The 15,635-nt window shown below is 44.4% G+C and overlaps 1 protein-coding gene across 1 annotated transcript in view; it reads left to right on the forward strand.

The window, feature by feature from the left end:
- Positions 1-15,635, forward strand: part of DGKQ (diacylglycerol kinase theta) — a gene marked incomplete at its 5' end in the record, with an annotated part of 151,056 nt that overhangs the window by 116,409 nt on the left and 19,012 nt on the right. The window contains 2 exons of the mRNA XM_039542816.1: positions 8,571-8,722; positions 10,335-10,483. Coding sequence (XP_039398750.1) covers positions 8,571-8,722; positions 10,335-10,483 — 301 coding nt within the window. The remainder of the gene's footprint in view (positions 1-8,570; positions 8,723-10,334; positions 10,484-15,635) is intronic.

The raw sequence follows: 15,635 nt of genomic DNA on the forward strand, positions 1-15,635 counted from the left end.
TGGGTTGGTTCCTGAGCTAGAGTTACTATGGTGCGGTGTGCAGTTACTGGTGAGAATATGCTTCAGGTTGGCAGGTTGTCTGTGGGCGAGGACTGGCCTGCCACCCAAGGCCTGTGAAAGTGTGGGATCATTCTCCAGGATGGGTTGTAGATCCCTGATGATGTGCTGGAGGGGTTTTAGCTGGGGACTGTATGTGATGGCCAGTGGAGTCCTGTTGGTTTCTTTCTTGGGTTTGTCTTGCAGTAGGAGGCTTCTGGGTACACGTCTGGCTCTGTTGATCTGTCTCCTTATTTCCTCGTGCGGGTACTGTAGTTTTGAGAATGCTTGGTGGAGATTTTGTGGGTATTGGTCTCTGTCTGTGGGGTTAGAGCAGATGCGGTTGTACCTCAGTGCTTGGCTGTAGACAATGGATCTTGTGGTGTGCCCGGGATGGAAGCTGGAGGCATGAAGGTAGGCATAGCGGTCGGTAGGTTTTCGGTATAGGGTGGTGTTAATGTGTCCATCAATTATTTGCACCGTAGTGTCTAGGAAGTGGACCTCCCGTGTAGATTGGTCCAGGCTGAGGTTGATGGTGGGGTGGAAGCTGTTGAAATCGTGGTGGAATTTTTCCAGAGTCTCTTTCCCATGGGTCCAGATGATGTGGAAATCCATCAACCTCATGAAGAAACTTGCACAAATACAGACAGACATCATCTTCCTTTCCAAATGCAAACGGATGGACATCATACCAAATGGACTAAAGGTAAAAAATCCACTGCTATCTACATACTACACAGACCACAGTGAGAGATTATGCCATACTCTATCAAAGAAACTGAGGAACCACCTGATCAGCCTCCTATACAGCAAACAGGAAAACATCAAAAAAGAGCTCTCCAACCTGGAGACTCTCATCAATAACCAAACTTCCATACAAACGGACTTCACTAAAATAAGACAGGAGATCTACATCACTCACTTCACCTCTCTACAAAGGAAAAAGGACTGTAAGCTGTCTAAACTCCTACCTGCCACATGGGGCCACAACCGTGGTACCCCTAACCCACCCAGCAATATCGTCAATCTGTCCAACCACACACTCAGCCCAGAAGAAACGTCTGTCCTATCTCGGGGACTCTCTTTTTGCCCTGCCACCTCCACCAACATGATACAGTTCTGCGGCGATCTGGAAGCCTACTTTCGCCGTCTCCGACTCAAAGAATACTTTCAGGACAACACTGAACAGCGCACTGATACACAGTTACCCTCCCACCAACAGCACAAAAAGAAGAACTCCACATGGACTCCTCCTGAGGGTCGAAATGACAGTCTGGACCTATACATTGAATGCTTCCGCCGACGTGCACAGGCAGAAATTGTGGAAAAACAACATCGCTTGCCTCATAACCTAAGTCGTGCAGAACGCAATGCCATCCACAGCCTCAGAAACCATCCTGACATTATAATCAAAGAGGCTGATAAAGGAGGTGCTGTTGTCATCATGAACAGATCTGACTACCAAAAGGAGGCCGCCAGACAACTCTCCAACACCAAATTCTACAGGCCACTGCCCTCAGATCCCACTGAGAAATACACTAAGGAGCTGAACCATCTACTCAGGACACTCCCTACACTAACACCGGAACAAATCAACATACCCTTAGAGCCCCGACCAGGGCTATTCTATCTACTGCCCAAAATCCACAAACCTGGAAATCCTGGACGCCCCATCATCTCGGGCATTGGTACTCTCACTGAAGGACTGTCTGGATATGTGGACTCTCTACTGAGACCCTATGCCACCAGCACTCCCAGCTATCTCCGTGACACCACTGATTTCCTGAGGAAACTACAATGCATTGGTGACCTTCCAGAAAACACCATCCTGGCCACCATGGATGTAGAGGCTCTCTACACCAACATCCCACACGCTGATGGAATACAAGCTGTCAGGAACAGTATCCCTGATGATGCCACAGCACAACTGGTTGCTGAGCTCTGTGCCTTTATCCTCAGACACAATTATTTCAAATTTGATGACAATATATATCTCCAGATCAGTGGCACCGCTATGGGCACCCGCATGGCCCCACAATATGCCAATATTTTTATGGCTGACCTGGAACAACGCTTCCTCAGCTCCCGTCCCCTTCTCTACCTACGCTACATTGATGACATCTTCATCATCTGGACCCATGGGAAAGAGACTCTGGAAAAATTCCACCACGATTTCAACAGCTTCCACCCCACCATCAACCTCAGCCTGGACCAATCTACACGGGAGGTCCACTTCCTAGACACTACGGTGCAAATAATTGATGGACACATTAACACCACCCTATACCGAAAACCTACCGACCGCTATGCCTACCTTCATGCCTCCAGCTTCCATCCCGGGCACACCACAAGATCCATTGTCTACAGCCAAGCACTGAGGTACAACCGCATCTGCTCTAACCCCACAGACAGAGACCAACACCCACAAAATCTCCACCAAGCATTCTCAAAACTACAGTACCCGCACGAGGAAATAAGGAGACAGATCAACAGAGCCAGACGTGTACCCAGAAGCCTCCTACTGCAAGACAAACCCAAGAAAGAAACCAACAGGACTCCACTGGCCATCACATACAGTCCCCAGCTAAAACCCTCCAGCACATCATCAGGGATCTACAACCCATCCTGGAGAATGATCCCACACTTTCACAGGCCTTGGGTGGCAGGCCAGTCCTCGCCACAGACAACCTGCCAACCTGAAGCATATTCTCACCAGTAACTGCACACCGCACCATAGTAACTCTAGCTCAGGAACCAACCCATGCAACAAACCTCGATGCCAACTCTGCCCACATATCTACACCAGTAACACCATCACAGGACCTAACCAGATCAGCCACACCATCACCGGTTCATTCACCTGCACGTCCACCAATGTAATATATGCCATCATATGCCAGCAATGCCCCTCTGCTATGTACATCGGCCAAACTGGACAGTCTCTAAGGAAAAGGATAAATGGACACAAATCAGATATTAGGAATGGCAATATACAAAAACCTGTAGGAGAACACTTCAACCTCCCTGGCCACACAATAGCAGATCTTAAGGTGGCCATCCTGCAGCAAAAAAACTTCAGGACCAGACTTCAAAGAGAAACTGCTGAGCTCCAGTTCATCTGCAAATTTGACACCATCAGCTCAGGATTAAACAAAGACTGTGAATGGCTTGCCAATTACAGAACCAGTTTCTCCTCCCTTGGTTTTCACACCTCAACTGCTAGAACAGGGCCTCATCCTCCCTGATTGAACTAACCTCGTTATCTCTAGCTTGCTTCTTGCTTGCATATATTAACCTGCCCCTGGAAATTTCCACCACTTGCATCTGAAGAAGTGGGTATTCACCCACGAAAGCTCATGCTGCAGAACGTCTGTTAGTCTATAAGGTGCCACAGGATTCTTTGTTGCTTTTACAGATCCAGACTAACACGGCTACCCCTCTGATACTATACATACAGAGAACATGAAAAGGTGGAAGTATGCATACCAACAGGCAGAGTCTAATCAATTGAGATGAGCTATCATCAGCAGGAGGAAAAAAAACTTTTTGAAGTGATAATTAAGATGGCCCATAGAAGGTGTGAGGAGAACTTAACATAGGGAAATAGATTCAATTAGTGTAATGACCCAACCATTCCCAGTCTCTGTTTAGGCCAGAGTTAATTGTATCTAATTTGCATATTAATTCAAGTTCAGCAGTTTCTCTTTGGAGTCTGTTTTTGAAGTTTTTTTGTTGCAAAATTGCCACCTTCAAGTCTGTCACTGAGTGGTTAGAGAGGTTGAAGTGTTCTCCCACTGGTTTTTGAATGTTATGATTCCTGATGTCAGATTTGTGTCCATTTATTCTTTTGCGTAGAGACTGTCCGGTTTGGCCAATGTACATGGCAGAGGGGCATTGCTGGCACATGATGGCATATATCACGTTTGCACAGAACTGTTTAATTCCCATGCAAAGGAGAACAGTCTTCTAATTGAAGCTGCTTTGTCTCTTACCAGTCGGAGTTTGGCATTGTCCTGTTTAACTTTACTGCAGATTGTAGGATTAAGAACAAATTAAGCATTATGCTGAACACACTTAAAGTTTCTTCCCTTACAGGATTCTGCTATTTAAGCATTTCTGTAGAGTTGAACTCCAAATTACTATCTGATAAAGAATTATCTGTGGTAATGAGGAATCCTCTTGAGCAAGGTATGCATGCATCCAGAGGTGGTAGGGCAACTGAAGAAAGAATTCACTCTCTAGCTATCATACTACCACTGATAATTCCTTTTTGTAGTACAGCCACCATCCCTGCGACTTCCTGTGTCACTGAATTCTTCACCCCATGATGCACAAATATATGTACTATTATCATTGTCGTCGTCTTATTTAATGTATTGTACTATTGATTTTCCTGTTTATAATAAAGCACTTTGTGTATGAGTAGAACCATTAAAGAAAAGTTTGATAGAGGGTACATGATTGGATCATATTTGCTTAAGCAAGATTGCAAGGTCCTTTCCAAACTGTAAACGTGTTTTTGATTAAGCATGTAGGACCTGATGCGAAGCTCTCAGCAATCAGTGGTAAGGCACTTGGTGGTGGACTTTAAATCAGGCTTTCAGTAAATGTTTGAGTGAGCACATTTAAAACCAAATTCTGTGTTGCTCTCTAAAATTAAGGAAAATAATAGAAAATACATGCTTCCTATGCTGTTTTTAAATGTCCACAATATATTTTAAAACCAGATTTCTTGAGAAGAAAATTTAAAAGCAAAAGTTCTCATCCTCATTCAAGATGAGGGACTTGCCTAGTTTGCAGTGTTTAAACGTTTTCAGCTCTAAAGCGGAGAAAGTGTCTGAAATATCCTTTTAACACTTGACAAAGCTTTCCCCTCACATTTGCATAAGTCAAGCAGTGAAATACATTTTGAAGATTATTTTTTAAAATTTTCTGGGCTTGAGACCAAACATGAGAACGATCAGAGCCCCTCCTCCCATCACCCCCCCCCCAAAAAAACAAAAGTCTTGTGGAGAAAGTTTTAAATGACTGAAAATGAAGCTTAGATGATGCATCCTTCCCGAACCCTTAGCTGGAGTATTGATAAGATATGACAAATTCCTGTATATTCATTCATATAATCCTTTGACATCTCTTCCCTTTTCCCCCTCAAAGCATTTCTTAGTCAGCATCATTGTTGTTCTATAAAGTTGGAACCTTGCCCGGTCTGCTCAGCTTACATTCAAAGCTAACCAGTTTTCACAGTGTACCCAATAGTATTGTCATACATGACTTCTGGGATGAAGAGAAGTAATTCTGCCATTTGCTGCCCCAGATGAGCAGCTGGATAATGCTCCCAGACTCCTAAGTCTTGTATCTGTCTTTAAACTTTGACAGCCTAAATTGTCTTTATTTGCATATTTGTAGCATAAACTCTCAAATTGTTACAGCTCAAGTTGGCTGTTTTCTCTTATTACCCACTAGAACAGTGGTCCCCAACGCGGTGCCCGCGGGCGCCATGCATCTTAATGCGCCCGCATCCTGGCACCTGGGAGAGCACCTGCCGAAATGCCGCCGAATTTCAGCGGCATTTCGGTGGGGACGCCTCTCAATGACAACGTTTGTCGCCGACAAGTGACGTCATCGAGAGGCATTGCTCCCGAATTTCGGTGGCGACGCCTCTCGATGACATCACTTGGCGCCCGCCAGCCAAAAAGGTTGGGGACCCTTGCACTAGAACCTTAGATGCTGTAGGTAGAAAAGCTCTCTCCCTGCTAGTGCAGGATTTTTACCTGCAGCGGTGTTTCCATTCTACTTTTACAAGTCCCAAGTGAAAGGGGCTATTGCCCGTGGGATCTCTTTGGAGACTAATATGCTAAAGACAAACATTTTCATAATGATAAGTGATTTAAGACATCTTAAAAGGCCTGATTTTCAGAGGGCAGGCGCTCCATCCTTTCTGAAAACCAGCACCTGTAAGATATCTCAAGTTAGGAACTCAACAATCGGGACACCCAAAGTCATTGTTCACTTGTGAAAATCTTGGCAAACATCCCTCTGTGTCAGGAAGTATTTCCTCATATCCCGTTTACGTCTGCCATATGTTGGTTTAATCTCGTTACTCTTGGTTACACTCCCTTGTAGCTATGTCTGGAGAATGATCCCCATATTATGTAGGCACTTCCTAGGTGTAGATACTCTTCAAATATTTGTAGTCTGTTGTCATGATCCCCTTAATCACTGCTTAGCCAAACTACTGATATTTTAGTTCTTTTCATCTTTCCTCATAAATCGTTCCTTCCAGCCTCATGCCAAACTGCTGTTCTCTGAATGCTGTCCCGTTGGTGAATGCAAATGACCATGAATAAGGGGTCACCGCCAACGTTTCGGTTTGGGAACTCTCAGTTGAAAATGCCTGATAGAGAAATGAAGAAGCAGCTTTTCTTTGTGTGCCATCTTTGTATCTCTATGGAAGTTATTCTTCTGTAATGCGTGGCTGAATGAAATGAAAAGAAAGGTAGCTTGGTGTTTTCTGATGTTTGTCCAATCATTTGAAAACTGGTTTAAAACCGTTCCAATACCGTATTTCTGACATCTGTTCCTTACCTAGTTCTGACTTCCAATGAAGCCCTACGTGCTGCTTCTGCGCAGTATGTTTACCTTATCCTAGAAACCACCTACTGTGTTCAACACCCATAATACAGTGAACAATTCTTCTTTCGAGGTGGCTTCTGGGAGGATCCCCACCTCCGCCCCTCTGAGCTTTGGGAGCTCTGGTGAAAGTAGTGCCAGATGAGGTGACACAGCGCACTCACAGCAGTGAATACTTGAGGTTATGAGAGAGATGTGGCTCCAGCGACTCCAGTCCCTTCCTTTCAGTGGTTAGCTGCAGGGGTAGTGACAAAGTCAGAGAGAGGCAGATCAGGGCTCATTTAAAACTTCCCCAATGTTTATTATTAAAGTCTGTTCGCAGTAGTGATTTGATAGCTTGTGCGATGGCACTTGGCTTTTGTGGGCATCAGGATCACTGGACCTTTTTGGTTGTGACTGTTCAGGTTTTCAAGGGTCAGAATCAGAAGGGTAGATTTTAGTGGCATGCGTCATACCCCTCTTGTTTTCCTGGATTGCTATTTGGTGCTGTTACCTGGGGGTTTCAGAACCCCCAACAGGGGCAAGTTCACTATTCGCTCCAGGCACTGTAAGGAATAAATCAGTGGGAACACAGCAATTCCAGCTGGTAAGACTCCTGCAAGTCAGTGTGCTCTCTCTAACAGTGCAGTTTATTAGATTTAAGCACACATAGACATAAGCAATAGGTTTAGAACATCCCAGATATTTACCTAACATCTGGAACGGTATTGAGTAATTAACAGCAGGTTCGCACTGACCAGTTGCTCACCCACCGGGGAGAAAGGGTGTTGGGAAAAAACATCTCTTAAGATGGCTTCCCAAGTACACTCTATTAGCTGATCTTTTATAACTAACTTCTACAAAACACACAGGTCATGATGGCCCCTCCTGGATCACCACTTTTCTAACTTTCAATAAACTTTTAATATCAGAGGCGTCCAGACTCCAGGTTTCCCAACCACCAAGGTTTTCAGTCTCAGTTATTTACTTGTCTGTCCTCTCCTCCCATTCTGATTAGCAGAAACTGCCAGCTAGATATGACCTTGCATCTAAAAGCCTGTCTCCAAATTAACCCTTAACTATGTGGTGGTCTATTTCAGTAATTCAGGGTGGCTGAGTGCACATAATATGGTCCCAATTAGCTTGATCACATTCTGGGGCAGACACACCCCTCAATCCCGGGCAACAGTGTGACAGACTTTACATTTCAAGCCTACGCTGACAGGCGGTGGAGGCTCCATGGGCTTCGTGGTGAGAGAGGCATAAAGCCTAATGTAACAGTTATATTATCAAGGGAACCCCCCCCCCAAATCCCCCAGATTTGTATGGGATAATAAACCTCATGCTTCATGGCATGATCCAATCTGTCACTGACGGGGTCGATGAAAAAATATTTCCCATTGGTAGATCATTCCCTAGCCCCACCCAGTTCAGGTTTCTTGCACCTTCCTCTGGAGCATCTGGCACTGATCACGCGTGGAGACAGGATGCTGCATTAGTTGGATCATGACTGTGACCCAGATCGGCAATTGCTGTTTTCCTAGACTTCATGCTCCAAACAGGGCCTTTTATGACTTTTTTTTTTTTTTTGTAAGAGTATTTAGCACCCCAGTTGATAGGCTTTGCTGCTTGAATTCAGTGGACTCAGATTATTGAAATGTTTCTTTCTAAAGTCAATAGAAACTGAACCTGATATGCATACCTTGGAAATATTGTGTCATGTAATGTCTTCATTTTTACCACATGGCCAAGCTAACTGTACATCTTCACTTTTCCAAAAAGCAAAATCAAATATGCATTCAAGCCACACTATTACCTTTTGATTGTGGGTTTTTTTTACTAAAGGACTGTGAGTGGATATTCTTGGAATACTGTAATAGTCTAACATCTGCACTTTTGTTCTAACACCTCTTTGCATCTTCCAGCATACCAAGCTACCACAGAACTGCTGTCCACTACTTGTCTTTGTGAATCCCAAAAGTGGAGGTTTGAAAGGCCGAGATCTACTCTACAGTTTTAGAAAACTGCTAAATCCTCATCAGGTCTTTGAACTCACTAATGGAGGTCCACTGCCTGGGTAAATCTTTTATCACAATAGTTCTTTAGTGAATGGAATAGTATCACCAAAATAGTAATTTACTGATACTTGTTCGATCTCTCGCTCTGTCACACACACAAAATAGCTAAAATTTCCTCCAACTCATTTTATTTACTCCTGTATTGCATGTGTGAGAATTACACTGCAGGGCCTCTCTTAGAAATTGTGGTCCTTATTTTAAAAACAAATGGAAAACTTTCAAGTTTCACAAAGAGGAGAGGGCAGAATTGTTTCTGATGTGTTTATCAGTGTCTAGCACAGAAGGGTCCAGATCCTGATGGGAGCATGTGCACATCACCACAGTGCAAATAACTACTGGTGGTTAACACAATTGATGGAGAAGGAAGGGGGGAAAAGAGAGAGCTTTGAGCAACACGGCTGCCAAGTCATAATTTTTGCCACTATTTCCAACCATTCTTAATGTCAGGTAATAGAAAGGTGTAATTAGATGTCTCTATTTCTATTCCTGGAATTTGCCTACAGTTGCAGAAATTTAAGAGGAGCTGATTATTCAGAAATGGTAACGCCATTTCTAAGCCGTAAGAATGGAAAAACCAAAGCAATGTGTTACTGGTTTTTTAAAAACACAGTTTAGTTACCAATGAGTAATAGTATTGCCTGCTTATTGTAATGGAAAAATGTGTTTTTTTAAATCCTACTACATTATCGTTTATTTTTGTACTACCTAAATTGACTCCAGTGCCTTGAAATAAAACTCTCAAAGGTTAACTTTATTATTTTACCTTCATCCAGTGCAAGTGGGTTCAACAGTCCATAACGAAGAAGCAGTAAAAAATTAGCAGTACAGGTCTTCTAACTTTGCCAGGACCATGGTTTGTTTAGGCTGGTTCCTACAGCATGACTGTCAGTGTTATGCCCATAGAACCTATTGTTGGCTGCAGTATTTCTCTGTTACTATGGGCAAGACACTTCACCTCGCTGAGCCTCAGTTTTCCACCTGTAAAATGGGAAGAACGATAAACTCCATTGTAAAGTGCCTTGATTGGTAGGGCTGAAAGTGTTGTGCGAATGGGATCCTATTTAGAATCTCAGTTTTTACAAATCCATAGTTGTACAGAAACACCCCCTTCTGGGTTTTTTCAGTCCCATCAGTATATGCTAGCGGACAAGGAAATGCTCACCGTTTAATAACCAAGTACTGCATTCAACGTGAATGACAATGGTGTTGTAAACTTCCATTTAAAACCAGACAGAAATCCCAAGCGACGGACAGAATTACAGATGTGTAAATGAAAACACAAATAGACACATTTTAAAAATGTAGACCTTTTTGTGTCTGTGTCTTGTTAATTCCCTGTGGGAGAGACCTCAATTACCAACTTCGGCTATGGGGAAACATCGTGAGAAATATAACTTCAAGTTTGTTAGGCAGAAAACTCCTCTGATAGTTCTAAGTTTTATTGTCCATTTTATCAGCTTTTCTTAATCAAAACTTAAAGCGAGGGAAGGAAAAAGCAGTAATGACTAAGAACTCTTTTGTGTTGTTTTAAAGAGAATATTATGGGAGGCCTAATTAATTTTCTGCATCACAGTGTAATATTATTTCTTATGCTTTTGTTTTTAAATGAAGATTTCATACATTCTCTCAAGTTCCCTATTTCCGAGTGCTGGTGTGCGGCGGCGACGGCACAGTTGGTTGGGTCCTTGGTGCGCTGGAAGAAATCAGACACAGGCTCGTCTGCTCAGAGCCCTCTGTAGCCATCTTACCCTTAGGAACAGGTGAGAAATAACAGCATGGAACGGGGTTTATTTGAGGAATGTTAATCGGAAGCTATTGAGCATCCTCAAAAATTAGTAGTTTTTCTTTTTGTGTTGCCTGAATGGCATTTTGTTTTAGTTTCTTATGTTACATTCAGGCAGTCAGCGTGCATCCAGGAGGGAAAACAGCGAAGACCATTTCATCATTATTCTTTGACTCTTCCATCCTGCCCTCAAAAGGCTCTAAGGTTGCAGCAATCCTCTGTTCAGAACCCATGAGTGGTGCTTACGGCATTGGCCAAAGCAGTGGTTCTCAGCCCGCAGGCCGCTTGCGGCCCAATCAGCACACAGCTACGGCCCATGTGACATCCTCAGGACCATACAGGCAGTGTATATATTGTGTGCATGCAGCCCACATAACACACAGAGAGCTACATATGCTGCCCACAATGGTAAATAGGTTGAGAACCACTCGGCCAAGGATCACCAGAGAGCACGGAAACGGAAGTGGTATGAACCTAGCGCTGTGGAAGTCCAGATCAACCAGATGTTCTCATTATTTGTATTCAGGTTTCCAGAAGCACACGGGCTGCTACCTAAGGGCCTGAACAAAGGCAGCAGCACTCCAGTTGCTTTGCAATCCCAGTGCAATAGTGGGATCTGTTCTCTCTCTAACCGGCTCCTCTTTACTCTGTCTAGCCACTAGTGGTGAGTGTCAGCCACTTCTCCTTCTCTTGCTGTCATTATCCTCTTGCTTGTTCACCTAGGTTAGGGCTCTGTTTTCCTCCCTCCCCATACGCTATAGCCTTCCCTCCAGTAAGTGACCAGTCCCACTCCCTCTTACCCCAGTGACTGCCTGGTTCTCCAGTCCTGCTGTGACAGGGTCGGGCCAGATGGCTACAGGAGAGTGATAGAAGGCAGATATATTAGCCCCAGATTAAGCAGGTCCCTTTTCCCCGGGTAAGGTAACAGGCGGTTCCAGAAGAATCAGGAACTTGCTGGAACCAATTAAGGCAGGCAGGCTAATTAGGACCTCTGGAGCCAATTAAGAAGCTGCTAGAATCAGTTAAGACAGGCAGGCTAATCAGGGCACCTGCTTTAAAAAGGACCTCACTTTGGTCAGTGAGGGGCATGCAAGGAGCTGAGAGTGAGAGGGAGTGCTGCTGCTGGAGGTCTGAGGAGCACAAACGCTATCTGGCATCAGGAGGAAGATCCTGTGATGAGGATACAGAAGGTGTTGGGAGGAGGCCCTGGGGAAGAAGCCCAGGGAGTTGTAGTGTTAAAAAGCTGTTACACGAAACACTGTAGACAGCTGTGATCCACAGGGCCCTGGGCTGGAACCCGGAGTAGAGGGTGGGCCCGGGTTTCCCCCTCCCCCCATTGGATACAAGAGGAGTTGACCTGGACTGTGGGTCCCACCAGAGGGGAAGGTCCCTGGCCTGTCCCCCGACCCACTAGGTGGGATAACAGGGGCTGCGGGGATTGTTCTCCCTTTCCCCCATGCTGGCCAGTGATGAGGTGAGCTGAGTGAACGGCAGGCTTGAGCCATTAGCAAAAGTGGCCAAGCTGCCGTGAACCTCTGAGGCGAGCAAATCCGCCAAAAAGTGCAGGACCCACCAAGGCAGAGGAGGAACTTTGTCATACCGCCCTTATGATTACTGTAGAATTACAAGAAAAGGCCAGAGTGTTTCTCCCCTCCTGTAGAATACACCTGAGAGTTATTCCACACTGATTTAGGGGCTGGGTCACTGACTGAATACAGTTATAGGCAGGATTCTTCTATAGGAAAATTAGACATGGAAACTTTTGTACATCCTTAACTAATTGAAATGTGATTAATTTGATCGAAAATCTGTAATGCTGAAAATATATTGAGACTAATTAGTTTATAATGAATTCTCTTGATCACTGTCAGAAGTTTTGGTTGGGGGAAAATTCATTAGCATTCATGTAAACTTAAAGTGAGAAATTAGAAATCTGAATTGAGAAAAGTAGAATAAACTAATCTTCCCATAGTACTCAGGCAACTTATCAGATGCAAGTGAGTAACTCTTATTTTTCCCACACTCTTTCTGTGGCTTATCAGCTCAGCGTGAGTTCACAGGCTTATTAAGAAAAAAGGAACAAAACTGAGGATCTTCAACCTATTGCATGCAGAAAATAATTAACAAGTGAAACGTGGATTAACGGACAGGATGGGGAACTAAAAGACAGATCTGGTCTCTCTTCACCCATCTGGGGGGAATATTTATATAAAGTGACGTGTCATCTTAGTACCTAACAGCTTACTTTTCTTCCTCCGTGTCCTTTATAAATTCATTTTATCTTGTCAAGTTGTTTTACCTCAATTCCTTGCCAACATGTTGCTCATTCCGAGTTTGTGTCCACATGCAGTCATAAGGAACAGCTGTTTCATGTCATGTAGTCGTAGTATACAGCCAGTATCTCATGGTAATGTATTTATCTAGATGCAGAAAATCTTTCACGAAATGCGTGTGCTTAACTGTGCTAACAAAATACAGTTGGGAACAAAATTCTCAGATAGGCGAATCGCACATGACAGTTTGCTAAATGCCTTCTCCAGGATTCTGCCTGTGACCAGGACGTAGAGCATTAATGAATTTACCTCACCACTGTGGGGTGGCAACATATTGCTCACAGATAAGGCATGGCTGTCAACAGCATTAGCTCTTCTGTTTCAGGCAGAGCCTGGCTACCTAGCGTAGCCAACACTTTCTCTATTGTGCGACAGCCAACAGACTTGGTACTTCAGCCTGCTTGCAGCTTGGGGACAGAAACAGACATGACCTTTGCTGGCAGCTGGGGAGTTCCCCATCGCCACCATTTTCCTTTGCCTTTCTAGTGCCAGGTGTAGGGCTTTTCCCCCTTTCTGCTACTGAGGTTTTCTTAGAAGAATCCCACCCTTTTTGTTTCAAAGTTCTGACTAACATTTGGACATCTAAATGCCAGTCATGTTCCAGGGCTGGATTTCCCTTTGGGGGAATTTCTCCTCAGCTTGGTCTCTTATGAAGTGCTGCAGCATTTGGTGACCCTGCAGCGGGTCAGGGAGAAGGGTAAGCTGAGAAAGCCAAAGGGGAGGCCTGTGCATCCTCCCTCCCTCGCCTTATTGTGTGTCCTATTGGGGAACATGGCTCTGTCTGTAGACAAACTGGAGTTGTCCCTCTGAGCCCCATCTGCCTGAGGTCACCTTGGCCGCCTCCTCGAGAGATACCCGTCAGTTTTTACCTAGACTAATGGTTTACAATAACTTTAATGTAAGCATATACTATGTCATGCCATAGGCCTTTGAGATGTCCCAGGCTTACCCCCACCTCTGCCCTGCAGGGCTGATGTCAAGCCACGGGACTCTGAGATGCCCTCACCGTAACCAGCTATGCCATGTCCCAGCATTATCCCGTTCTCTTCTCTGGGCATCAGATCTTTGGTCACTGAGTTAGATGCGTAGGCATATCAGTTCCCAGCTCTTAGTACTTCAGTATGAGAATATTTTCAGAAATACAAGGGATAAGGTAGTAATGGAGTCATCCAAACTTATTTATATTCTGGCCCCAGCCAGGTATGATAGAAAAGAATGTGAGTCATTCTGCAAATTGAAGCCATCTCTGAAATTCAGCAGGAGAGAGTACCCTTTGCCAGGGGCCGTACTAAAAGGAATGCCCATAAGCTATTATGGAGGCAAGGTTCTCAACTTCCTCAGAGCCAGCTTTTGTTTGAAGTTAGACCCCGAAATTGGTGCCAGGCTCTTTCAGTTTGTAAGCAAATGGCTGCTCTTGGCTTTGTTGCTCTTTGAAGCTTTGCAAGAATCCACAGGCATGCTATTGTCTCATTCCCAATCTCTAGCAACCCCTGGAAATGGCTGGACCCACTCAGAACAATGCAACCCATGTAGCAAGAACTTGAGTGGTGGTCCCATTCCTTTTTCTATCCTCAAAGAAGGGAAGGAAGAAGAGCCAGTTTCTGTCTGAACATCTGACCAGGTTCCTAAAGGAGCCAAAGTTCAAAAGGGAGGTTCTCAAGTTCACTCAGACAACCGTATACAGATTGTCTTCCATCGACCCATTTACCACCCCACAAACGATTCCCTTGTTATGCACGAGGGTACCACCTGTTCCAGACCCAATCAATGCCATTCAGTCAGACCTACGCTCTGAGTCTTTTCCATGGTACCATTAATAACAACTTCAGGGAAGGATGGAGTTCATGCCTGTCCTTTCCTAGACAGTTTGCTGATCAGGGCTCTGCATAGAGAGAAAGCATAAACCACACACAGCATTTCCATTTCTACAGCATCTTGGATTCACGATAGGCATGACACCAGGAAAATCAATCATAGGTTTGGAGGTGAGGATGGATACCATTCGGTACAAGTCTCATCTTGGAAGAAAGTTGGCAGAAGATGAAGATGGCCATAAAGGAAAAGAACAAGTGGTGCTTCCAAAAAAAAAAAAAAAAAGTCCGATCTCTGCAGGAGCCAATTGAGAATGCTGGTGTCATGCAGAGACATGCTTCAATGGATCCAAGTTCATGTAATTGTTACCCAGCTACTCTTTTAGCCCCTCTGCATCTCTCCTTATCGCAGTGATTGGCAGATGTCAAGGTCCTATGGCTTGTTCTTCCATTCCTTCAACAAGTGAATGCAGAGAATCAGTGTTTGAAGGAATCCCTCATGAGTGAACCAGGCAGTGCCACCCTTATGGTAGACCCTAACCGAAGATAATGGGAGATAAATGCAGTTCTGTGCTTTTAAAAGCCCATCACAGAGGATCTGGAGACCACCAGCATGCTAGAAAATAATATGGTAATTTATCTGTGTTTACTTTAAAATTCCCTTTCTTCAGTTTATAAGGACCATGGCCCTGGCCCATTGTGGAAGCAAAGTGGACATCCAGAATACAGATGGAAATTGATATCCAAAGCTTCGGGATTATTTTATCTGGGGAAATTATTCCCATGCACTTCAGTAGGAGAAACTTTTCCCTTTCAAAATATTATCATCCCAACTTCTGATGTAGGAAAATAAGATGGCATTGATGTTGGTGTGGAAGTTGTCTCAAGCAGTAGAAACTTCAGAGGGAGGTGTATGCTCCTCTTTCCCATGGAGGACTGGTCTGCTGCTGCTCACACGCAATCTGAAATTTAACAGTTCGATGCA

The sequence above is a fragment of the Mauremys reevesii genome, linkage group 6 (genome assembly GCF_016161935.1).
Source record: "Mauremys reevesii isolate NIE-2019 linkage group 6, ASM1616193v1, whole genome shotgun sequence".
NCBI lineage: Eukaryota > Metazoa > Chordata > Testudines > Geoemydidae > Mauremys > Mauremys reevesii.